This window comes from Aotus nancymaae, unplaced genomic scaffold (assembly GCF_030222135.1).
Source record: "Aotus nancymaae isolate 86718 unplaced genomic scaffold, 86718_ANA_hifiasm-v0.15.2.pri h1tg000067l, whole genome shotgun sequence".
Lineage (NCBI taxonomy): Eukaryota > Metazoa > Chordata > Mammalia > Primates > Aotidae > Aotus > Aotus nancymaae.
This window is the reverse complement of record NW_026988482.1, coordinates 22,463,294-22,488,440: the sequence shown is the minus strand read 5'-3', so window position 1 is coordinate 22,488,440 and position 25,147 is coordinate 22,463,294. Positions and strand designations below refer to the sequence as shown.

General features: G+C 44.2%; 1 protein-coding gene across 2 annotated transcripts in view; it reads left to right on the top strand.

Moving 5' to 3' along the window:
- The window catches only part of SMARCC1 (SWI/SNF related, matrix associated, actin dependent regulator of chromatin subfamily c member 1), a 202,799-nt gene extending 181,931 nt beyond the window's left edge, over window positions 1-20,868 (top strand). For both annotated transcript variants that reach the window (XM_012473838.3, XM_064367033.1), the window contains 2 exons: window positions 15,985-16,161; window positions 18,467-20,868. In XM_012473838.3, coding sequence (XP_012329261.1) covers window positions 15,985-16,161; window positions 18,467-18,567 — 278 coding nt within the window. In that variant the 3' untranslated portion in view covers window positions 18,568-20,868. The remainder of the gene's footprint in view (window positions 1-15,984; window positions 16,162-18,466) is intronic.
- The last annotated feature ends 4,279 nt before the right edge of the window (window positions 20,869-25,147 follow it).

Here is a 25,147-nt window from a genome sequence, read left to right as displayed (position 1 = left end):
GCTGGGATTACAGGCATGCGCCACCATGCCCAGCTAATTTTTTGTATTAGTAGAGACGGGGTTTCACCATGTTGACCAGGATGGTCTCGATCTCTTGACCTCGTGATCCACCCGCCTCGGCCTCCCAAAGTGCTGGGATTACAGGCTTGAGCCACCGCGCCCGGCCCTTTTTTTTTTTTTTTTTGAGACAGGATCTTACTCTGTCACTCAGGCTAGAGTGTAGTGACACTATCATGGCTCACTGCAGCCTCAACCTCTCAGGCTCAAGCCATCCTCTCACCTCAGTCTCTTGAGTAGCTGAGACCACAGGTTCACACCACCACGCCCCACTGATTTTTAAACTTTTTTGTAGAGACATGGGCTCACCATATTGCCCAGGCTAGTCTTGAACTCCTGGGCTCAAGCAGTCCTCCCGCCTCCACCTCCCAAAGTGTTGGGATTATAGGCATGAGCCACCACACCCAGCCATGTCTGGCTTCTTTCACTCAATACTGCATATCTGAGATGTATCCACATTGTTGTTAGTGGTTGTACATTTATTCCCTCTGTTTGCTATACAGTGTTCTACTCTGTGGCTGTACTATTTATTAGTCTGTTCTTCTGTTGGACATTTGACTGATTTCCGGGTTTTAGTTATTACAAATAGTTTGTACTGTTGTAAACATAAATGAGCACATGTCTTTTGAAAAGACATATATGTACATTTCTGTTGTATATATTCCTAAGCTGTAGAATTGAGTATTTATATACCTAAGAGCAGATCATAGGATAAGCATATGTTCACATTAATAGATGCTGCCAAACTTTTTACAAAGTGGTGGTGCCTGTTTACACTCTAGCAGTATGTGAGAGTTCCAGCAATTCAAGATAATCATTTTTCCAAATTACCCCTTTTGTTGGGTTGCTTTGGAGTTTGAATGTAAAATTAAGTCAAGTCTGTTAGAGAGTAAAATTAAGAACAACAGTAAATTAGGTTGGGCATGGTGGTTTACGCCTGTAATCCCAGCACTTCGGGAAGCCAAGACAGGTGGATCACTTGAGGCCAGGAGTTCGAGTCCAGCGTCTGGCCAACATGTTGAAACCCTGTCTCAACTGAAAATAGGAAAATAAGCCAGATGTGGTGGCACACGCCTGTAATCCCAGCTACTCAGGAGGCCAAGGCACGGGAATCGCTTGAACCTAGGAGGCAGAGGTTGCAGTGAGCTAAGGTCATGCCATTGCACTCCATCCAGCCTGGACAACAGAGCGAGAGATCCTCTCAGAAAAAAGAAAGAAAGAAAGAAAGAAAGAACAGCAATAACTTAAACACACTATTTTAAAATTACCAGTTCAGAAAAAGCTGGTTCTAACAGATAACTCTGAATCACTATATTCTAAAGTTCAGCTAAAGAGTTTTTTGTTTTTTGTTTGTTTGTTTGTTTGTTTTTTGAAACAGAGTTTCACTCTTGTTGCCCACAGTGGAGTACAATGACATGATCTTGGCCCATTGTAACCTCCACCTTATGGATTCAAGCGATTCTCCTACCTCAGCCGCCAAAGTAGCTGGAATTACAGGCATGCACCACCACGCCCAGCTAATTTTTTATTTTTTAGTAGAGTCAAGGTTTCTCCATGTTGGCCAGGCTGGTCTTGAACTCCTGACCCCAGGTGATCCACTCACCTTGGCCTCCCAAAGTGCTGGGATTACGGGTGTGAATTACCGTGCCCAGACTTAAAGAGGACTTTCAAACCAGGGCAAGTAAGTTTGTCTGTAGCATTTTGGGGCCAGGATGGCTTTAATCTCTGATTTGCCACAGGGTAAGGTAAGAGCTATGGGCAGGTCCTTCCAACTCATGATTCCTAAATTCCAGAAAAGTTCACAGCCCACAGCCTTTACATTAGGAGCTGAAGATTATCTGGGTCAGTTGGCTGTCTTTGGTATTTGGCTAGACTTTATGATATATGATGGGAATAATCAGCTTCTGAATGCCAGTAAGGTTGGGGAAGTGCTGAGAGGAGAGACTAGGCAGATTTATTATCAAGTGGTTAATTTTTCATCCCTCTGGCTTCTGTATAAGTATGCAGATAAGTTACATGTAATTTTTCTCTACAAAACTCTCCATCAGTTAATGGTAGAGCCTGTTAAAATAGCAGCTCAGTATTATGAATCTGCTAGGCTCTCAAACACATATGGACCTCTAGGTATCGATGTAGCTGGTATAAGCTGGCACCGGTACATATTCCATTTAGTTTGTACCTATACCTCTGTAAGTCCTTCAGCCCCTCTGCCCTTTCCCCTACCTTTGATTCATCAAATGCTTATAGTTTTTGTTTAGAGACTACTGTGTGCATGCCTCTGTTGCCCTTCCTTGGCTCTTATTATTTGATAAGAGCTCCAACTTTTGGTAGATTTTGTTCCTGTCTCTGATAGAGTATCCCAACTTGGTTTCTTCCTACCAAATAAAAAGGCAAGGGAAGTATCTGCAGTAGAATGTTTCTGGTATCCATCTGGCAAATGGAAACTGAAGGCTGGCCCCATTTGTTCTTAGACCACCTTTAGATTTTGTTGATTTTTTTTTTTTTTGAGATGTAGTCTCTGTCACCACCAGGCTGGAGTCCAGTGGCACAATCTCAGCTCACTGCAACCTCCGCCTCCCATGTTCAAGCGATTCTCCTGCCTCAGCCTCCTGAGCAGCTGGGACTACAGGCATGCACCACCACACCCAGCTAATTTTTGTATTTTTAGTTGAGACAGGGTTTCACCATGTTGGCCAGGATGGTCTCGATCTCTTGACCTCGTGATCCACCCACCTTGGCCTCCCAGAGTGCTGGGATTACAGGCGTGTGCCACCGCACCTGACCAGGTTTTGTTGATCTTAATAAAATACACAGCACTGCATTTCATTCCTTTTCATTTAAACTATAAAATTGTATCAAGTGTTGCCTACATTAAGATTCTCCCTATAAGACTGCCATTCCAGGTGGCAAAAGATAAATAGTCATAATAGAAACCAGTTCTTAAGCAAATGTATGGTATTCCCTTGACCACACCCTGGGCCATGGTATCTATGAATATGAAAGCACATGGGGAACCACAAAGGAGAATGACCTGGGTGGTGGCTGCTGTTTGCTGAGGTATGCTACTTAATCGAGCAATAAGGCACTTCTGACTGCTGAGGATCTCTTTTTTTTTGGAGACAAGAGTTTCGCTCTGTTTCCCAGGCTAGAGTGCAGTGGGGCAGTCTTGGCTCACTGTAACCTCTGTCTCCTGGGATTAAGGGTTTTTCCTGCCTCAGTCTCCTGAGTAGCTGGGATTACAGGCATGTGCCACTGCACCCAGCTAATTTTTGTAGTTTTAGTAGAGATGGGGTTTCACCATGTTGCCCAGGCTGGTCTTGAACTCCTGAACTCAAGTGATCTACCTTCCCTGACCTCCCAGAGTGCTGGGATTACAGGTGTGAGCCACATCTGGCCTTTTTTTTTGAGCAGAGTTTCGCTCTTATCACTCAGGCTAGAGTGTAATGGTGCAGTCTTGGCTCACTGAAACCTCCACCTCCCAGCTTAAAGCGATTCTCCTGCCTCAGCCTCCTCAGTAGCTGGTATAGGCAGCCATCACCACACCCAGCTAATTTTTGTATTTTTGGTAGAGACAGGGTTTCACCATGTTGGCCAGGCTGGTCTCAGACTCCTGACAGGTGATCCACCCGCCTCAGCTTCCCAAAGTGCTGGGATTACAGGCATGAGCCACCTCACCTGGCAGGATCTCTTAAGTTGAGATGCTCAGGACTGTAGGAACTTTAGCACAGGTTTAAAAGAAAATACTTAAGTTAGAAGGAAATTACAGAAATGTAGTAAATAATTATAGCGGTAAGCTCTGCCCTCCATAGGCATGTATGTATTTTAGTAGAGACAAGGTCTCACTATGTTGCCCAGGTTGGTCTCAAACTCCTTAGCTCAAGTGATCCTCTCATCTTGGCTTCTCAAAGTGCTGAGGCTACAGGCATGAGCCACCAGGACCAGCCCTTCCTAGGCATTTGTAATACATGAGGCACTCTTGGGTGTTCCTCATGGATCTTAAGTCCACTGCCTGCATTGGGAAAGCCTTTGTGTGTGCGCTATAGGTGAAAGCAGAGGGAAAGAACATGTTTGATTTTAATATCTTCATTGTTTCCTCAATGTTGTAAGAATTTTTGGAAATGCCTAAAACATCACAACGGATTGGTCTGGTTTGATGAGAACTCAGACATGATACAGTGATATTCTGATGATAAAACTAGAATGGGCTGGAAATATGGCCCATGCCTGTAATCCCAGCACTTTGGGAGGCCAAGGCAGACAGATTGCTTGAGCTCAGGAGTTTGAGACCAGCCTGGGCAACATGGTGAAACCCAGTCTCTACAAAAAATAAAAGAAATTTGCTGGGTGTGGTGGCGTGCACCTCTGGTCCTAGCTACTTGGGAGGCTGAGGCAGGAAGATCGTTTCAGCCCAGGAGATCGAGGCTGAGTTGAGCCGAGATTATGCCACTGCACTCTAGCCTGGGCGATAGAGCAAGACCCTGTCTGGAAAAAAAAAAAAAAAAAGAAAGAAAGAAAAAAAGGACCATTTTTTTTTTGAGACAGGGTTTTGCTGTGTCGCCCAGCCTAGAGTAGAGTGGTGCAGTCATGGCTCACTGCAGCCTCGAATTCCTGGGCTCGAGTAATCCTCTCACCTCAGCTACCCGAGTAGCTGGGAGTACAGGCATGTGCCACCACACCCAGCTACGCTTGGCTTTTAAGCCTTTCAGACTTACTTATACAACCCTACCACGTCAGAAATAAAGTTCAGGAAAGGATTACAACCAGTCATCACTTTCTGACCCACCCCTGGAATCAACTCCACACTGAAAAAGAAAAGCAATAGCCCATCACATCAGCCAAGATTTTATCTGCGGTGCCTTTGGTCCTACTTGCATCATGTGATAACAAGGCTGCTGTGCTACTTTCCGGGGTAGCAGGTTACCCTCACAAAGAGAACAGTGAGGGCCCAGTCTTCAACAAAGAGGGTCTGTCACAGGCACCCCCAGGAAGCTGCTGTGGGGAAGGCACAGAGTCTCTAAGGAGCCTGGGCTTCCCCTCACTTGGCCCTGATTTTGTTATTTCTGTTCTCCTGGGGACTCAGCCAGAGGATGTGCTATAGACAGTTAGAAATGTATTGATGAAATGTGCTCAAGACTGGAAATTCACAGGTTCCCTTTCCTAGATTCACTTTATTTCCCTACCTTTCTTTCCCAACTCAAAGAAGAATAAAATTAAGGTCCTTCACTAATATTCCATTAGGTGTCATGAGTGTAATGCTTTAGTAAAAGATTTAATAAACCTGAGAGAGTATGAGGGATTTTTCTACTAGTTAAACCTAATTTTAGCAAACTTTTTAATTTTTTAGGCTTCAGATGCCTGTTTTTAAAAAAAAAAAAAATTGTATGTAGGTCAGACTCCCACCATTCTAAGCTTTGATACTGCTGTTTCGATGCCATCTCTCCTCTCCCTGTCTGCTGGGAAAAGAAATACCTGATTTTTTTTTTTTAATGGAAAAGATATATGCCCTTTACTTTGTTTGCTAAGGCCTGTTCCTATGCATTTCAGATTTGTGTGGGCCAGATCTCTTCATGTTAGTAAGAATTAATGGAAATGCCTTCAGACACTGTTGCTCATTTAAAAGTGGTAAGGCATGTATCACACCACAAAAACCATAAGGATGTTTAGATTTCAGGACAGAGGTTGCTTTAAAAGGAATTGATTTTGACATCTCCTGAGTTTTCTTAAATTCTACCCCATTTCAGATTTCATCCTTGGAAGTTACCTTTTCTAAGGGGCAAGGAAGGTGGGGTAAAGGAAAAGATAAGGGCCCTCAGGGTCAAAGAGACCTGGATTTGAATCAGCTCAGTCTCTTGTTCATTGTGACTTTGGGCCAAATTACATAGCTTCTCTGAGGCTTAGTTTCCTTATCTCAAAAGTGGGCCCTTACCATCATCTTCCTAACAACCTGGAAGCTTCAGAGAAATAACTGTCACATCACCTGGCATGGTTGACCCTTACTCAGTCTTATTCTTATCTCCTACCCTATCTTTTCTCTAAATCCACTGCTCCAGGTACACCAGTGCTGAGTTGCGTAGCATCTGACAGAAGTACCTCTGGATGGCAAAGGGACATCATTCACTCTTAGAGTACCCCTTGCTTTCCTGAGAGATGTTTGTCTTTACAAGGTCCCATAAGCAGAAGTAAATTACTTTTCCTCTAGACCTTCATTTTTGCTCTCAAGGAGCCATTGTCCTCTCATACTCAGAACACCCATATCCCAGTGGCTTTATGACCTTGTGACAATAGGATAAAGAATCTTTTCCACAAGGTTTAGAATTTACAATAAGTAAACTAACAGCCTTGGAAAACCCAAAAGCTGCCCTATCCCAGCTTGTTGTCATAAAGATGTAGGGTAATAGGTAAATGGGCCATGCCACTGAGCAGTAGCTTTGGAAACAATACTACTGGGCCTAACAGCAAGAGCCTGCAGGCATTTTCCAGTGCATGATAGGTAGACATCACCTCATGGGTATTTGTCAATCAGCCAGTCATGCACCTCTTTGCCATATTGTTTCTTGAATAGTTGATTTCTCTGCTGGAACATACACTCTGAATTACGGGTTCAGAAACTCATTTCTGTCTGGAGCTGAGCATGAGGCAAATAGCTCATCAGTTTGGTAGCAGCAGGGTTTTTGCATCACATTGTCTCTTGAGTCCCTGCTGGAAGAGCACCTGTTGGACCCCTCTCCAGACCTTGATTGTCTGGGGTGCATTTTGGTTGCCAGCACCCACCGTCTCTAGAATCAGAGTACCTGCATGAGATCTGGGCTCCCTCATTTACATGCTTTATGACATTGGGCAAGCTAGTTAATCTTTGTGTCCTCCCTTTCTTCCACAGGGATAATATAGTGCCTGGTTTATAGTGTTATGGGGATCAAATGAGTTAACATTTAGAAAACTCTTCAGTACAGGGCATAGCACATGTTTCCTACATAGTTTCCTGAGGCTGTTATAATAACTTATTATTATTTATTTTTTTGAGACAGACTTTTGCTCTTGTAGCTCAGGCTGGAGTGCAGTGGTGCAATCTTGGCTCATTCTAACCTCCACCTCCAGGGTTCAAGTGATTCTCCTGCCTTAGCCTCCCAAGTAGCTGGGATTACAGGCATGCGCATGCCTGGCTAATTTTTGTATTGTTGGTAGAGGCTGAGTTTCACCACGTTGGCCAGACTGGTCTCGAACTCCTGACCTCAGGTGATCCACCCGCCTCGGACTGCCAAAGTGCTGGATTACAAGCATGAGCCACTGCTCCTGGCCTGTCATAATAACTTAAAACAAGAGAAATTTATTCTTACTGTCTGGGGAATCAAGTCCAAAATCCAGCAAAACCATGCTCTTTCCAGGGCGTATAGGGAAGAATCCTGTTCCTTGTCTCTCCAACTTCTGGTGGCATGCAGCATTCCTTGTTTTATGGCCACATGTTTCTTTGCTCCATGTTTACATCACCTTCTTCTCTCTATATCTTTGCCTCCATGTGACTTTTTTTTTCTTTCAGATGGAGTCTCGCTTTGTTGCCCAGGCTGGGGTGCAGTGGCGTGATCTCAGCTCATAGTAGAGTCTGAGTCTTACTATGTTGGCCAGGTCGTTCTCGAACTCCTGACCTCAAGTGATCTGGCTGCCTTGGCTTCCCAAAGTGCTGGGATAATAGGCATGAGCCACCGTTCCCAGCCTTATTATTGGATTTAGGGCCCACCCAAATAATGTAGGGTGATTCTCCCCGTCTCAAGATTCTTAATTGACTCTGAAAAGATCCTTTTTCCAAATACAGTTATATTCTCAGGTTCCAGGGATTAGAACATGTACGTAACTGTTTGAAGTCCACCATTCAGTATACTACAAGATGCTAAAACTTATTAAATTTAAAAATTATTTACTATAGGAAGCATAGCAGTCTCACAACAGTGATACAGAATATATTAAAGATGAAAACACAGTAATTGAAATAGAAGAGTACACCTTTGATTTTCTGTAGCTGTTATATTACATCCTTTTTTTTTTTTTTTTTTTTTTTTTTAAAGACAGAGTCTCTCTCTGTTGCCCTGGCTGGAGTGCAGTGGTGCAGTGTTGGCTCACTACAACCTCCGCCTCCCAGGTTCAAGCAGTTCTCCTGCCTCAGCCTCCCAAGTAGCTGAGATTACAGGCGTATGCCTCCACGCCTGGCTAATTTTTTGTATTTTTAATAGAGACAGGGTTTCACCATGTTAGCCAGGCTGGTCTCAATCTCCTGACCTCATGATCCACCTGCCTCGGCTTCCCAAAGTGCTGAGACTACAGGCATGAGCCACCGAGCCTGGCTGTATTACATCCTTTCACGTGAACTGTTTTAGTTAAGCACAAAGTAGTGTGGTGGAAAGAGAATTGGATTTAGAGTTAGAAGACCTGGGCCTCATTTCTTATTCCCTTTACTAGTTCTGTGACCATAAAGTCTTTTGACTTTTCTGTTTACTCTTGATAGAATGGTAATATTTGCTATATTTCTTACAAGAGTGTTTGAGAAGCCAGTGGCATAATAAGGCAGTGTCACTAATAGTAATTCTGATCACACAGAAAACTTTGTGGTAAATGTAAGCACTTATTTCTTTCTTTCTTTTCTTATTTAATTGATTTTTTTTGAGACAGAGTCTCACTCTGTCTCCCAGGCTGGTAGTGGCATGATCTCAGCTCCCTGCATCCTCCGCCTCCCAGGTTTAAATGATCTTCTCCTCAGCCTCCTTAGTAGCTGTGACTACAGGCATGCACCACCACACATGGCTGATTTTTTGTATTTTTAGTAGAGACAGGGTTTCACCATGTTGGTCAGGCTGGTCTCGAACTCCTGACCTCAGGTGATCCACCCACCTCAGCCTCACAAAGTGCTGGCATTACAGGTGTGAGCCACTGTGCTGGGCCACATATGTAGCTTTATTCAATAAAATCTCAGGAAACTGAAGCTCAGAGGTTCAGAGAGAGAGAGACCTGTGAAGGGCAGCAATATGTTCTTCCTAACTTGTTTAAGGCCTCTGTCCAGGTCGGATTTGGTGGAAGGAAGCAACCTGGACCCATTGGTAAACATGAGCCACATTATTTGTTCTAGTATATGGCTTCCCAAGTCCATTAGAAGTGTTCTTTTCGTCTGCAGGCTAGAATTTTGTACTTTTTAGCTGAAAAGGAGGCCTCCTGCCTCCAGCAACAAAAAAATCATCTCCTGTCACCCTTCACACCACCTAGAGTACCGTTAGAAAATCATTAGGAGTGATTTAGAGAGTGGAAAACAAAGTATTGCTTTTATTAATGGCCTAGCAGGTGATGCGGGGGTAGGAAGAGAGCAAAAAAGAAGTCTCTGAAAGGGAGTTGGGACAGTACCACCTTAAAAACAAAGGTGCCTCTTTGACAGCTTTGCGGAGAATCTTAGAATAAGTCTCTGTGTTTGCCACTGCTCTATTTGAAACTCTGGCAGTTCTTTACCTTCCCTTCACCCATACCTCTGTATTTCACTACATGGCTGCCAAGTCTGCATCTCCTATTCCCAAAGCAAAAGTTCTCCTGTGTCCTCTTCATGTCATCCCATCTTCACGCTTCCAGCAGTCAGGTATGAAACCCAAATTCTTTTTTTGTTTTTTTTTTTAAGATGGGGTTTCACCATGATGGCCAGGCTGGTCTTGAACTCTTGACCTCAGGTGATCCACCCACCTCGGCCTCCCAAAGTGCTGGGATTACAGGCATGAGCCACTGTGCCCAGCCAAACCCAAATTCTTTCTCCTTCTCAGCTCTGTGCTCACCCTTCCTCCTTGCTCTGTCACCAATCCCCAGACTTAAGGAACCTGCAGCTGGGCACAATAGCTCACAGCCATAGTCCCAGCAACTCAGGAGACTGAAGTGGGAGGATCACTTGAGCCTAGGAGTTTGAAACCAGCCTGGGCAACATTGCAAGACCCCATTTCTATAAAAAATTGGCTGGCGTGGTGGTGCACACCTGTAATCCTAGCTACTCGGGAAGTTGCGGTCAGGGGAGCATCACTTGAGCCCAGGAATTCGAGGCTTCAGTGAGCTATGACCGTACCACTGTACTCTATCCTGGGTGACAAAGCTAGACCTCATCTCTTAAGAAGAAAAAGGAACCTGCAGGGTGCCATTTCTGTCTCCTATCCCTGTCTATCTCATCATCCTGACGTTCAGCCCATAGTTATATAAAAGCACTTTTTCTCTGCTCTAGGCTCTAACTCCTCTGTATCCCTTCTTAAAGCTTTCTGTCCTAGCTGGTCATGGTTGCATGCACCTGTAACCCAAGCTACACAGGAGGCTGAGGCAGGAGAATCATGTGAGCCTAGGAGGTCTAGTTCACCCTGGGTAATGTAGCAAGAGCCCATCTCTTAAACATACTCTAAAAAATTGCTTTCCATCCCACAGAAAATTATGTTCAAGCTTTTCTTCAGAACCTTTCACTAAGTCCTCTGTAGCCTTACTATTGACGTCCTCACCCCTTGTTCTACATGCATGACTCCTTTTTTAATTAATATAGCCCTTTTTCCTTTGAATAATGACAGACCCAGCAGTTGTGTTGTTTTTGTTTTTAAAAGAAAAAAACAAAAGCCTGGCTAGGTGTGATGGTTCACACCCGTAATCCCAGCACTTTGGAAGGCCGAGGTAGATCGAGAGATCGAGACCATCCTGACCAACATGGTGAAACTCCATCTCTACTAAAAATACAATAATTAGCTGGGCATGGTGGTACACACCTGTAATCCCAGCTACTTGGTAGGCTGAGGCATGAGAATCACTTGAACCTGAGAGGCAGAGGTTGCAGTGAGCCAAGATCGTGCCTCTGCATTCCAGCCTGGCAACAGAGCTAGACTCCATCTCAAAAACAAACAAACAAACAAAAACCTTTCTAAGCCTCAGTGTAATACAGATGAAAGGTAGTAAGGTACCACAGAAGGGTATGGTGTCAATGAAGATGCTGCCTATAAATTAATGGGAGTGACATTCACATTATTTTCTGATTGTTTAACTTAGGCTTGGCCATGTGTTTAAAAAAATTTTTTTTAGCCAGTACACAAACTTTCTTAGCAGCTTTATTCATAGTAACCAAAAAGTGAGAACCATCGGATATCCTCCTTAGGCTGTGTGGTCTATCCACAGCAAGGAGCACCATCCAGCACTGAGAAGAACAGCCTGTGGCTGCACACAGCACCGGTGACTTTCCAGGAAATTACCTGGAGTAGAAAAAGAAGCCAGTCCCAAAAGGTTGCAGACCGTGCTCCACTTATGTAACAGTCCTGAAACAACAGGTTAGAGATGGAGAACAGAGGAGTGGCTGCAGAAGTTAGGATGGGCTGTAGGGATGTAGGTATGCAGATCTTACAAGGTCTACCTGCTGTCCTGCACATAATCCCTGGGGGTGGGCCAAGGCACAGGATTTCTGTTACTTCTTACTGGCTTGTGGATCTACAAGCATGTGGCCTCACAGCCCTGCCACAAGAATGTCTGAGTCCTTGGCTCCCTGCTCTCACAGGTGTTTGTAGGATTAATCCTGTCCCTAATACTTTTCCTTCACTTTACTTACATCTCATCCACAATTCCAAGTTACACGTTTTCATTAATCAGCTGGAAATTCTTCATTTTTTGGCTTGCTGCTTCCATGGTTTTTCATTGATTTGCCTGTCATTCATTTATGTGCACTCATCCTTTGTATGCCTTATAGTGTTCCTGCCATTTGTCCCTTTTATCTCTGAGTCAGTCCCTAGATTGGCAGACTCCTCAACACTGCCTATTTCTGTCCTAGCTCCACAGCACAAGCACAGAAAGACAAAAATTAATGCTGGTCAGTTGGTCCTAGTGGCAGTGTACATGTAGGAGTAGATTCAGCAGCTGCTCTTGGTTTTGCTAAAGTGATTCGACCAAGTTATTTTCCAGCAAGTGGATCTCTGGGACTCCTCTGCTGGGCTTTGCATTACATTATAGAGTGCAGAAATATGGGCCAGAGGGCCCAAAACTAACTATTCTGTATAATCTGGGGCATAATTTTGATATATTTTACTTTAAAAGGTAGTCCCTGGAAGGCTGGACTACTACCCTTATTCCTAATTTTTTTTTTTAGATGGACTTTCACTGCCCAGGCTGGAGTATAATGGCACAATCTTGGCTCACTGCAATCTCCACCTCCTGGGTTCAAGTGATTATCCTGCCTCAGCCTCCCAAGTAGCTGAGATTATAGGTGCATGCCACCATGCCTGGCTAAATTTGTACTTTTAGTAGAGACGGGGTTTCACCATGTTGGTCAGGCTGGTCCCAAACTCCTGACCTCGGGTGATCCACCTGCCTGAGCTTCAAAAAGTGCTGGGATTACAGGCGTGAGCCACTGCGCCTGGCCCCTTATTCCTAATTCTGATACCTCATTGTAGAGCTGTTCATTGACACCCCTGAAATAAAGTGCTCCTCTCTTAGGTTCTTGGGTGAAGGAACAGCCACTGGAGATAGGCAGGGTATGGTTTTAAGCTTTCTTTTTGTTAAGATAGACCTCTTTCTTTGTAGTGACAGAGTCTGTACTTGAATTATCTTCAGTACTGCTTTGTGTATTTTAATTTGGTCCCATCTCCAAATTTTTCAAGATTAAGCCTTCTTTCTAGCTGTCCCATTACTGTCTTCTAACCTATTTCATACAGTTGTCCTTACATAGATAGTATAAGTCCCTAGATTTAAAGAAAAACTGCATTGATTCCCCTTTCTTATTCTGTAGAGCATATAATTTGTCCTACATAAAAAAATTTCAAACCAGGCATGATGGCTCATGCCTGTAATCCCAGCACTTTAGGAGGCCAAGATGGGTAGATCACTTGAGGTCAGGAGTTCGAGATCAGCCCAGGCAACATGGTAAAACCCCATCTCTACAAAAAAAAAAAATACAAAAATTATTTGGGTATGGTGGCACACACCTGTAATCCCAGCTACTTGGGAGGCTGAGGCAGAACAATCACTTGAACCTGGGAGGCGGAGGTTGCAGTGAGCCAAAATTACGACAGAGCAAGACTCTGTCTCAGGGAAAAAAAAAGAGAGAGACTTGATTGTGCCTATTAAATTATTCTCCTTAATTTATTACTCTTTAAAACAAAGACTATAGCCAGGTGTAGTGAGTGGCTCATGCCTGTAAACCCAACACTTTAGGAGGCTGAGGTGTGTGGATCACCTGACATTAGGAGTTCAAGATCAGCCTGGCCAACATAGTGAAACCCCATCTCTACTAAAAATACAGGAAAAAAAAAAAATTAGTCGGGCATGGTGATGCACATCTGTAGTTCTAACTATTTGGGAGGCTGAGTCAGGAGAATTGCTTGAACCCAGGAGGCAGAGGTTGCAGTGAACTGAAATCATGCCACTGCGCTCCAGGCTCAGTGACAGAGTGAGACTTCATCTCAAAAACAACAACAAAAAAAAACAAGACTACCAGCTTGTTTTTTTGTTGAGACTCCATCTCTACAAAATTAAAAATTACCCAGGCATGGTGGTGCTTACCTGTAGTTCCAACTACTTGAGAGACTGAGGCTGGAGGATCACTTGAGTCGAAGTGGTTGAGGCTGCAATGATCTGTGATTGTACCACTGCACTCCATCCTGGGTGGAAAATGAGACCCTGTCTCAACAAAACAAAGCAAGCCCAGCAGCCAAATCACTTGGTTTAAGAGCGAATAAATATTTACCATCATGTCCAAAGCAGGGATTGCCTGTAGCCTAGGATGAAATCTGGCTCATCAATTGTTCTTCATACAGGTTGTAAGCTAAGAGTGGTTTTTATAATCTCAATGGTTGGGGATGGGGCAGATATCAAAATAAGAATAATATTTCATGTCACATGAAAAAATTGTGAAATTAACCTTTTAGAGTTCATAAATATGTGTTAGAACACAGCCACGCCTATTTGTTGTGTATTATCTATGACTGCCTTTATGCTTACATTGCAAAGTTGAATAGTTGTGATACAGACCGTATGGCTGGCAAAGACTAAAATATTCACTATCTGGCTCTTTACAGAAATAGTTTTCTAAAGGCTCAGTATGAAACTGAATACAGGAGGTATATTAGTGTTCTTGTCCCTCAGTGTTCAGTACTGCTTTCTATATTTTAATTGCCAGTTAGCTATTAAATGGTCCCATCTCCACATTTTTCAAGATCAAGCATTCTTAGTTCTAGCTGTCTCAGTACTGTCTTCTAACCTATATTCAGTTTCGTACAGTTGTCCTTTTACATAGATAGTAAAGTCCCTAGATTTAAAGAAAAAAAAACTACATTGATTCTTATGATTCTCATCTGTCAGATGATTCCTTTAGTGTTTGTGTCCCTCACTATTGACCAACAGTATTGAGTACTGTAGGGTCTTCTGTCATTAATTAGAAAACAATAGGAAGAGTGGCTCACGCCTATAATCCCAGCACTTTGGGAGGCCAAGGCAGTCATACTGCCTGAGCTCAGGAGTTTGAGACCAGCCTGGCAACATGGCAAAACGCTCTCTCTACTAAAAATACAAGAAATTAGCTGGACATGGCGGTGGGTGCCTGTAATTTCACCTACTTGGGAGGCTGAGGCACGAAAATCGCTTAAACCCAGGAGGCGGAGGTTGCAGTGGGCTGAGTGCCACTGCACTCCAGCCTGGGCGACAGAGTGAGACTCCGTCTCCAAAAGAAAGAAAGAAAACAATAGGGAGAGATGTCTGTGTTTCCCCGCTATGACCAGTGCTTCATGGTAGTCTCTGTAAGTTACTCGTTGTTGTGTTGTTTTTTCTTGAGCTGGAGTCTCGCTCTGTCACCCAGACTGGAGTGCAGTGGTGCTCTCTTGGCTCACTGCAGACTCTGCCTCCCGGGTTCAAGTGATTCTCCTGCCTCAGCCTCCCAAGTAGCTGGGATTGCAGGCGCCCACCACCACGCCCAGCTGATCTTTGTATTTTTAATAGAGACGGGGTTTCACCATGTTGGCCAGGCTGGTCTCGAACTCCTGACCTCGTGATCCGCCCACCTCTGCTTTTTTTTTTTAATTTTTTTTGAGACGGAGTTTCATACTTGTTACCCAGGCTGGAGTGCAATGGCACAATCTCAGCTCACTGCAACCTCCGCCTCCTGGGTTCAAGCGATTCTCCTGCCTCAGCCTCCTGAGTAGCTGGGACTACAGGCATGCGCCACCATGCCCAGCTAATTTTTTTTTTTTTTTTTTTTTTTTTGGTATTTTTAGTAGAGACCACGTTAGCCAGAATGGTCTCGATCTCCTGACCCTGTGATCTGCCCACCTCAGCCTCCCAAAGTGCTGGGATTACAGGTGTGAGTCACCATGCCTGGCCAATTTTTTTTTTTTTTTTTTAAATAAACCATACGTGAGGCTTGTAATGGGAGAAATTTTTGTGGACAGGTCTTGGGGATTCAGATCAGAATCCCCTATTAATGGTGATTTCACAGTGCTACTACCCTTTCAGACAGACCTTCCCTGGAAGCCATGGAGCACAATCTGGACTGGGTTGTGGTCCTTTTACTGACTGACTTCCTTTTAAAGTCCTCTCCATTCCCTGTGGTCTGTGCTTGGCCTTGTATATCCTCAGGAAGACATTTGACAATCTACTGCTCACCCAAACTAACAAGAATGAGTGCTTTCTTCTAGGGAACCTTTGCCATTTCTTTTTACAGCTACCTGCTTGCCAGTGGTTAGAATAATCAGTCACCCCACAGACCTACCCCAATTAACACCCTCCCTCCGAAAAACCCAGAATAGAAAAAGCTAGACATAGAGATTATTACAGATTATTGCTTTCTTGGTATTTCAGATCCTTTGGAAGGTCAGACATTTGTCTGTATTTAGGAGTTAGCCATTAAGTTGATCACTTTCTTATACCCCTTTCCAGTATACTTACAGTACTTTCAATATCCCTCCACAGGTCAGATACCAGGCCCAGGTTCCATGATGCCTGGACAGCACATGGCAGGCCGCATGATTCCCACTGTTGCAGCCAACATCCACCCCTCTGGGAGTGGCCCCACCCCTCCTGGCATGCCTCCAATGCCAGGAAACATCTTAGGACCCCGGGTACCCCTGACAGCACCCAATGGCATGTGTAAGTAGCCTGGTGGGGGGATGCATTATCTCAGGGTCTGGTCTGTCTTGGAGGGCTGTAGATAAGGGAAGGAGGCCTTGTTCTCTCCCTGAGATTTGGCAGGTTCATGGATGATCCAGTCTGTGACAGTGGCTTCTAGAAGACCAGTTTTCAGTCTGTATTCTTCAGCACCCCTGATGGGCAGGTGCAGAGGTGACAAAATGCTTCTAATCAGGATTGTGTACCATTGCCTTTATGGCATGCACTGTCGGCATTGGGACCAAAAAGATGCTCATCTCCCACTCCTATTTAAGCCTGTCTTATTTTTGACTCTCAACAGACAGGTAGAGCTACTGCTTGTTATTTTCCCTACAGGAGGAGCCTTTTTTAGAAACAAGGTTCAAAGGTGATGTGTGTAGAGAAAAGAATAGAAGTGAGGTGGAATAACAAATATGTTTCTTGTAGCCATTCTTGGTTTATTAGTAGTGGCTGTGTAGAGTAAGAAAGTACTATTCAGGGACTATGTTGAGACGAAATAGGGAATCCCAGCAATGGAGAAAGCACTGATGCTGCTAAGTGATACTTGTCTGAGGTTGTGTTTAGAGGCCAGGTCATTTCTCCCATAGGCTCTTGCTCTGCTTCAACCTTGGCCTAAGAGTTGCTTTAGAGGCTCTGGCCTGCTTTTTACTCCAGAAGGCCTTCCCATTCAGTTTGATCCTGAAATGCAGCCAGTAGTGGGTCAGGTACCCCAGCCACATCTCTAATCTTAGGTTCATGTAGAAGTTCACATGTGGCCAAAAGTTTAGCTATTATTTATAGTTCAGAGAGATAGGAAGCATAAGTATTCTTGCTCTGTGGGAGCTTTAGTTGGGAAAACAAGAAATGAAAATTTGGATACAACTTACCAAAGGTTACATGAGACTATGTAGGATGTGCCATAAGTACACCATAATACTCTGGGAGACTTCATGGACAGAGACATGTCTTACTCTTCTCTGTCCCCCCAAGTCTGGGACAATGTAGGTACACAGAGGAAAAACAGTAATTTATCTAGGTATATAAGATTACAACAATTTTTTAATTACCTCCCTTAAGCTAGTGGTTAGAAGTTGTATAGTACGGTAGTTACCTCTTTTTCTTGGCAATAAAATGTTTGCCAGGCCACCCTGTGCACCATACGCAAAACTAGTCTACCAAGATTGTTGACCAGTTTTCCATCCCTATTGCAGAGGTAGTATCACTGGTCTTTACCAACTTTCATGTCCTGGTCACCCATGTTTTACACTTAAGGATTCCTTCCCAAAGGGACCTCAGTAGAGTTCCTTGAGAATGTGGAGGGTTTTAGGTGGCACCTCCCCAGCCACTGCCTGGTTCTGCCATAAATCAGTGCTCTGGGAATTCTGAGCCATGTGAATTGGTTCTAGGATACTAGGTAGGTGACATTGAGTGAATTGCTTCTCCACTTCAGCCCTTCATTTCCTCCACTGAAAGATGACACAAGGGATTAGATCAGTGAGCTTCAAAATGCTTTGAAGAGTCTTAAGGGTTTGGTAGAAACCTCTTGGGCATAGAGTTGGGTGAATTGATTGGTGAGCAAGGCTGCACTGTGTTTCATAGGTTTTCATTTCTGGCAAGACCTAGGGGTTTTTTAAATCCGGATTAAATGATCTCTAGGGTTGCTTTGTACACTAAAGCAGCTAAAGTTGAAATACGAAAGAGCCCCAGACACTCATACTAATTGTTCCCTTCAGGACATGACCTAGTTTGGGCCAAAAATCCAAGGGCTGCAGTTCAGGAGCTGTGGAGGCCTCCCTGGACTATCCACTTTGTCAGCAACTGCCTCAAGTGAAGCTCTCTGGCTCTAGTGGAGACATTTAAATAGCAAGAATTTATTGATAATCTATTTTGTGCCCAGCTAGGCTAGGCACTGTGGCAGAAAGAAAGACACAGAACTGGCCCATGAAAGAGCTTATTATTTTCTAACTGAAGAAATAAAATTAGAACCATTGAAACACAATAAAATCAAAATTAACTTGAAAGGGTCTAAAGGAATTCTTGGAAGGAGTTGGCCTGGAAGCGGGGTGGGGTAAATTCAGACACCTCCCACTCCCCAACCACTTGGGTTAGGCTAAGCAACATGAGCAGTGGCCTGGAGGTTCAGAAGGAACTGACCTGCATAGACTACAGTGGAATCCATACCTCCCAGGCTGCATTGGTTGCCTGCCACTAACTAAATGACTTCTGTGTCATTTTTTCACTGAATAGGCTCTTTCCCAAGTCCCTTGTATTTTTAGCAATAACAAGTTACTCTTGGATGTGTTTGCAGATCCCCCTCCACCACAGCAGCCGCCGCCGCCGCCACCACCACCTGCAGATGGGGTTCCTCCTCCTCCTGCTCCAGGCCCGCCAGCCTCAGCTGCTCCTTAGCCTGGAAGATGCAGGGAACATCCACACCCACCACCATGAGCTGGAGTGGGGACAAGACTTGTGTTCCTCAACTTTCTTGGGTTTCTTTCAGGATTTTTCTTCTCACAGCTCCAAGCACGTGTCCTGTGCCTCCCAATTCCTCTTACCACCCCTCCCTTTGATACTTTTTGTGTTGGGTCCTCAGCCAACATTCAAGGGGAAACCTGTGGTGACAGTGTGCCCTGGTCATCCTTAAAATACCTGCATCTCCCCTGTCCTGGTGTGGGGGTATGGTGACAGTTTATCTGCAGGTCCTGTCAATTTTAGCATGCTATATCTTTATCATTTTTGCTCTCTTTCAGTTTTTTGCTTTGTCTTAAGCTTCTATGGATAATGCTGTATAATCATTATGTTTTTATCTTTCTGTTATTATTGTTTTAAAGGAGAGCATCCTAAGTTAATAGGAACCAAAAAATAGTGATGGGCAGAAGGGGGATAGCCACGGGGGACAAACCTTAAGGCATTATAAGTGACCTTATTTCTGCTTTTCTGAGCTAAGAATGGTGCTGATGGTGAAGTTTGAGACTTTTGCCACACACAAATGCGTGAAAATTAAAAGAGATGTGGAAGGAGAACCTCAGTGATTTTATTCCCTAGTGAGGCCTCTGAGGGCCTCCACACTGCGTGGCAGAACATATCACTGAACTAGTATGTGCTAGAGGAGAGCACAAACATCCACTCCTTCCCCAGGACCTCTGGCTCTGGTTTTCTATGCAGATGATTCGTTGGATTGGGGGTGAGTGTTTTGTTTTTCTGAGAGCAGTGTGAGCTTTGAGGATTGGAATATTGGGAGGCAGTCCTTAGTTTCCCCAACTAGCCTGGAAAGTTAGGAGTCTAGGGTAATGGCCCCCCAATGAATCTAGCCTACTATTCACTGCTTTGTATGCATTTTTTTCTCCCTCTTTAAAAAACCCGTAAAAGAAAAAAAAAAAGTAGATAGTGCTAAATATTTTAGCTCATGAAGCTTGGTTAGGATGGCTGGGGGTACAAGTCCCCAAACTACCTCTTGTTACAGTAGCCAGGGAGTGGAATTTCGTGAACCGGTACTTTTAAGGTTAAGATGGAATGAGAAAAGTGAAGCAGGATATCAGCTTCTTATACCTTCTCCCTTCCTTTCTGGGATCTCACATTCCATCTATCACAGGGTTTTCAAAGAGATGCTGAGGGTAACAAGGAACTCCCTTGGCAGTCAGAGCATCATGCTTTGAGGTCTGGGGTGCTCAGGCTGGGAGGGTAAAATGCCATTCCAGAGGACAAGCCACAAAAATGCCTTAATTTGAGCCCATATTTACCCCTGCTGATAAGTGACTTGAGAGTTCCTGGTTTTCTCCTCTTATTCTTCCCTCCCTTCTATCCTTCCATGTGTGGGGAAAGGGTGTTTTTGGTAGAGCTTAGTTTCCAAAGCACCTGGCTTTCTCACTTTACATTCTCAAATGGCAGTTTGATTATTTAGAATGCAAGGTGGACATCTTTTGGATATCTTTTTCTATATATTTTCTAAAGCTTTACATATGAGAGGGTATAGGGAGGTGTCTTTAAAACACTTTAGAACTTCTTTCCTTAATATCAGAAAGCAAAAAAATAAAACCACAATTGAGATTTGCCTTTCAAACCCTCAGGTTTGCCTCTAACCAGGTGGCCCTGGTCACCATCAGAGTACTGGAATACTGGAACCGAGGAGACCTTGGTCCTTTTGTTTTTGTCCTGGACTCTTGGGAGTAGAAATGGGAATGAGTTTATTCCTAATTGGAATTTAGTTGCAATGCATTTGGCTCCAGAAAGACCCCAGTGCCTTTTGACAATGGGCCAGGGTTTTCCCTACTTCCCGCCAGTCTTTCCCAAAGGAAACTCATTCCAAATACTTACCTGTTCCCCTGGAGTCCTAGAAGGAAAATGGAATTCTGGTTCATACTGTGGTCCCTTTTAACCTCAGGTCTTTAATGTGATCACTTTCAAATTTAAAAGATCCAGGTGGAAATATTTTTACTGTGGTAATAATTCTACAGAATACCTGAATTCTTAACACTGTTATGTTTCAGTTAAGTGGTGGCTTTTTCTTTTCATGTCTTTGATCTGGTTTTATTCCTGTAATTCAGCCACCTGAATTTGTGAGGGGGGAATAATATGTGGTTTTTGTACAAACATGTTTCTCAGTGTGTTGTTATTTTGGGAAAAAATGAGGGGAGGGAGATTGGAGAAAAATGAATGAAGAAGGCCTAATCTCCCTCTTTTTCAGTTAATAAATGGAACACCATTTCTGGATTCTAGTCCAATTCTCTACATTCATACACCAGTTTCTTCATATATTATATCCTATGAAGAACCTAAACATTTGCCCCACCTGGTCATGGTTTGGTCAGCAGTTAAAATTCTGTGACTTGGGCTGGCTTCCTTCCTAACTGCTCACCTTCATGATGCATAAGGAACATACATTTTGAGGGTACCTCACCCACTGTTTACTTGCATGATCGAAGTGAAAATGAGTGGAAGTTCTCCAAAAAGGATGGCCAATGTCTTGGCACCTCCAGGTGAGAAATAGTTTTGCTTAGTGAATGGGATAATGTTTGTCAGGATCCAGTTTGGACAGTCCCAAGTTGGAGGCAGGCCTTGAGTGCAGAAGAGTCTGTGAACCTTGACTTACTCTAAGGACAGCTTTGAGGTACTCATAGATATAAACCCTGTGCAGAAAAAAGAAGTGATTGTTTGCAAGATGCTTATAAATCCAGTGAAGCAAAAGAAGAAGATTCTCTGTCTGCCATGAGATGAATGCTGGCTCTTCACAAAAGTGTGCCTTTAATGAAGAGAGCCAAAGCCAGCTGGATCTCACCAGACTCCTATGCTTTCTCAAGGGTGATGGGGGAGGTTAATCCTTTATCCAAACTAAAGACTGGTTTATAAACTTCAGTGTGAATGATTTTTGGAGTATTGGAGGACATGATGATCAACCAGTCTTCCTTGCGTCCTTACTATGGGGTAATTTCCCTGCTTTCAATTAAGAATAGTACTTTATGGCCGGGCATGGTGGCTCATGCCTGTAATCCCAGCACTTTGGGAGGCTGAGGCTGGTGGATCATGGGGTCAGGAGTTCAAGACCAGCCTGACCAATGTGAAGAAACCCCATCTCTACTAAAAATACAAAATAGCTGGGTGTGGTGGTACATGCCTGTAATCCAGTTACTCAGGAGGCTGAGGCAGGAGAATTGCTTAAACCTGGGAGGCGGAGGTTAGTGAGGCGGATGGCACCATTGCACTCCAGCCTGGGCAACAAGAGCAAAACTCTGTCTTAAAAAAAGAAAAAGAAAAGAATAGTGCTTTAGACCGGGCGTGGTGGCTCACACCTGTAATCCCAGCACTTGCACTTTGGGAGGCCAAGGTTGGACAGATCATCTGAGGTCAGGAGTTTGAGATCAGCCTGGGCAACAACGTGAGACTCCATTTCAAAAAAATTTTAAAAACTAGTAGTTTATAAAACAAAAAACCTTTATGGTAGACATCTGGCAAGACAAAATTTAAAAAATTGTTTATTTTTTTAGAGATAGGCTTTTGCTCTTTCACCTAGGCTAGAGTACTGTGGCACAATCATAGCTCACTGCAGCCTCAACCTGCTGGACTCAAGTGATCCTCCCACTTTTGTTTCCCAAAGTGCTGGGATTATAAGCAAGAGCCACCCCACCCAGCCTAATTTTGCATTTTTAACAAGTTTCCAGGGGATGATGATGGAGCTGGTCAAGGAACCACCCTTGGAGAACTAGTGGTTAAGAAGGTCATATGGTAGAGCACAATCCCTACAGTTCCTTACAGTTTAGTGTAATGAAATCTTTCGTGCAGTAAACATTTGAGTGGCTACTACATGCCAGGCATCGGTTCATTAATACGGTGAAATCACAGTTGTGAATACAGTAGGCAAGACCCATGCCATCCAGGCCACTTACTCTGTTGAGGTGGGGTACAAGACCAAATGGTTAATAAAAAACATTTTACATACTTCCAAGTGTTCATGAAGAAAATGAAGCAATCAAGAGTTTCCTGGGGACAACTTCAGTGGGGGACAGTGTGGATAGTCTGAATTGGGTGGTCTCCCATGATTTCTGTCCTGCTGGATATGGTAGCCTAAGGGATTGACCTTCATTCCAGAAAAACATCCATCTGAGTAACCAGAGTGCCCTTTTGTTTGGATATATAATGCCAGTTTGTGAGAGCACTCTGCAAACTGCCCTGCCTGTGACTTTATTAGAAAACACCCCTGCTTTCTACAGTTCTAAGAGCATAGTTCTTTTGCTCCCATTAAAGGGGGATGTCTTCCTGGAAACCGTGTGAAAGCACCCTCGATCCCATTAATGGATTATCTCTCCATTTAAGGAAGTAGTCTCAGAATGGGATGCAAAGGTATATCCTTGAAGGGAGCACTACCTGCCTTCAGGCACAAACCTTCGTTGGATCTCCTTGTGAACAGCTCCCCTCCCCTCCAGCCTCATTTTCCTGTGGCTTGTTTTCAGGCATGCCACCGCTCTGGCCACTTGGAAACACCTGTGATCCTGAAGTCCTTGGGACAAAGTTGGGGCAAGACTGTCATACACAAAGGGTGACTAAAGGCAAAGAAGGTGTCATGAATCAACCTAAACAGGTTCCAAAACCAACTGTAGCTAGCTAGCTCCAGGACCACCAATTCCTGTTCCAGCCCTGTTCCAATTCTTATGGAACCCCTGCTATGGTCCCCTCTTCCTGCTCTTGGCCTGCCCTGCAGAATTGTATCTTTACTACCACTGCTCCCAAAGGCCTTTCCGTGCCCTTTTAACCCATAGAGAGCAGCCAGTTGACTAATTCGGACAGTAACTTTACCCTTCAGGGTAGATATTCCCACTTCCCCTTAGGATTCAGCTTGTGCAGGCCTCTGGAAAATAGCCATGCCTTAATACAGTGAGACAACCACCGTCAGACAAGTGACAAGAAAAATGCCTCCTGCTCTGGTTATCTGGCAGTCTACCATCTAAGGTGCCCTCTTGGGGCAGTTGGTGCAGAAGAAGGTAAGGAAGTGGCAGCAGTCTTGGATGGTAATGGCCACTTAGTTTCATTCTGATCATCCCTAACAGTTTCAGAACTGAACAGGTGACAGAACATAGATCCAACCAAACCGACAGGCTGATTGATGTGTCTGGTTTGGTTCAGACATGGATGGGTTTCCTGTGGCATTCATGTTTACAGTCAGCTTATTCCACAGTAGCTACAGGGTGCCCAAGAAGTGCTTAGGTCACCTGCTGAGGCAGCAGGTCTCTTCAGCAGACAAACTTAGTTGCTTAGTGGGCACAGTGGCTCATGCCTGTAATCCCAGCACTTTGGGAGGCCAAGGCGGGCAGATCACCTGAGGTCAGGAGTTTGAGACCAGCCTGAGCAACATGGTGAAATCCCGTCTACTAAAAATACAAAATTAGCTGGGCGTGGTGGCACATGCCTGTAATCCCAGCTACTTGGGAGGCTGAGGCAGGACAATCGCTTGAACCTGGGAGGTGGAGGTTGTAGTGGGCGGAGATCACACCATTGCACTCCAACCTGGGGAACAAGAGGGAAACTCCATTTCAAAACAAAACAAAAACAAAAACTTAGTTGCTCCACATGGTGAGGCCCTGTACTTGCATGTGCTATGTGGCTTTCTCCCAACTGATGGGGCTTTAATGAAATTTAAGAGGCCTTTCCAATGTGGTTGTAGACCCATTGCCTGAACAAGATTACTACTTTCAGTTTGTGATGTCCTTAAATGAGAGCACTTGCTCAACTGAGAATCCATAGTTTTCTGCAGTGCAGAGGTGGTGGTCAGCACAAAGAACCCAGACCCCTACCTCTTAGCCCTTCCCTTACTGGGGATGGTCACCAGCAGCCCATCACCTAAAATGGCCACAGAGCAGACTGCCATGCATCCCAGAACCAGGAGTCTGGTCTTGTTGCTGTGTTCCCTGCTAAGAGATCTTAAATGGCTAAGTGAAGGTGGGAGAGTTGGGGAAGGGAGGAGGGAGGTCTTCTGTTCTGCCAATTGATATGTCTACCTCTGTGTCCGGATTCCTCTTCTCAAGCAGCAATGAAAAGCCTCCATATTAAAACGAAAGGGTTTGTAATCAGGGTCTTAGTTCAAATCCTGTCCTTACCACTTCATTAGCGTAATCTTGGACAATGTTGCTAATTCTCTTAGTTTGCAGATGTGTAAAATAGGACTGAGAAGATATTTGCAGTGTGATTATGAAGAATAAGGCAAATTAGCACAAGGAAAACTAAAAACTCAGTTATATATATATATATATATATATATTTTTTTTTTTGGAGACGGAGTTTCACTCTTGTTACCCAGGCTGGAGTGCAATAGCACGATCTCGGCTCACCGCAACCTCCGCCTCCTGGGTCCAGGCAATTCTCCTGCCTCAGCCTCCTGAGTAGCTGGAATTACAGGCACGCGCCACCATGCCCAGCTAATTTTTTGTATTTTTAGTAAAGACGGGGTTTCACCATGTTGACCAGGATGGTCTCAATCTCTTGACCTCGTGATCCACCTGCC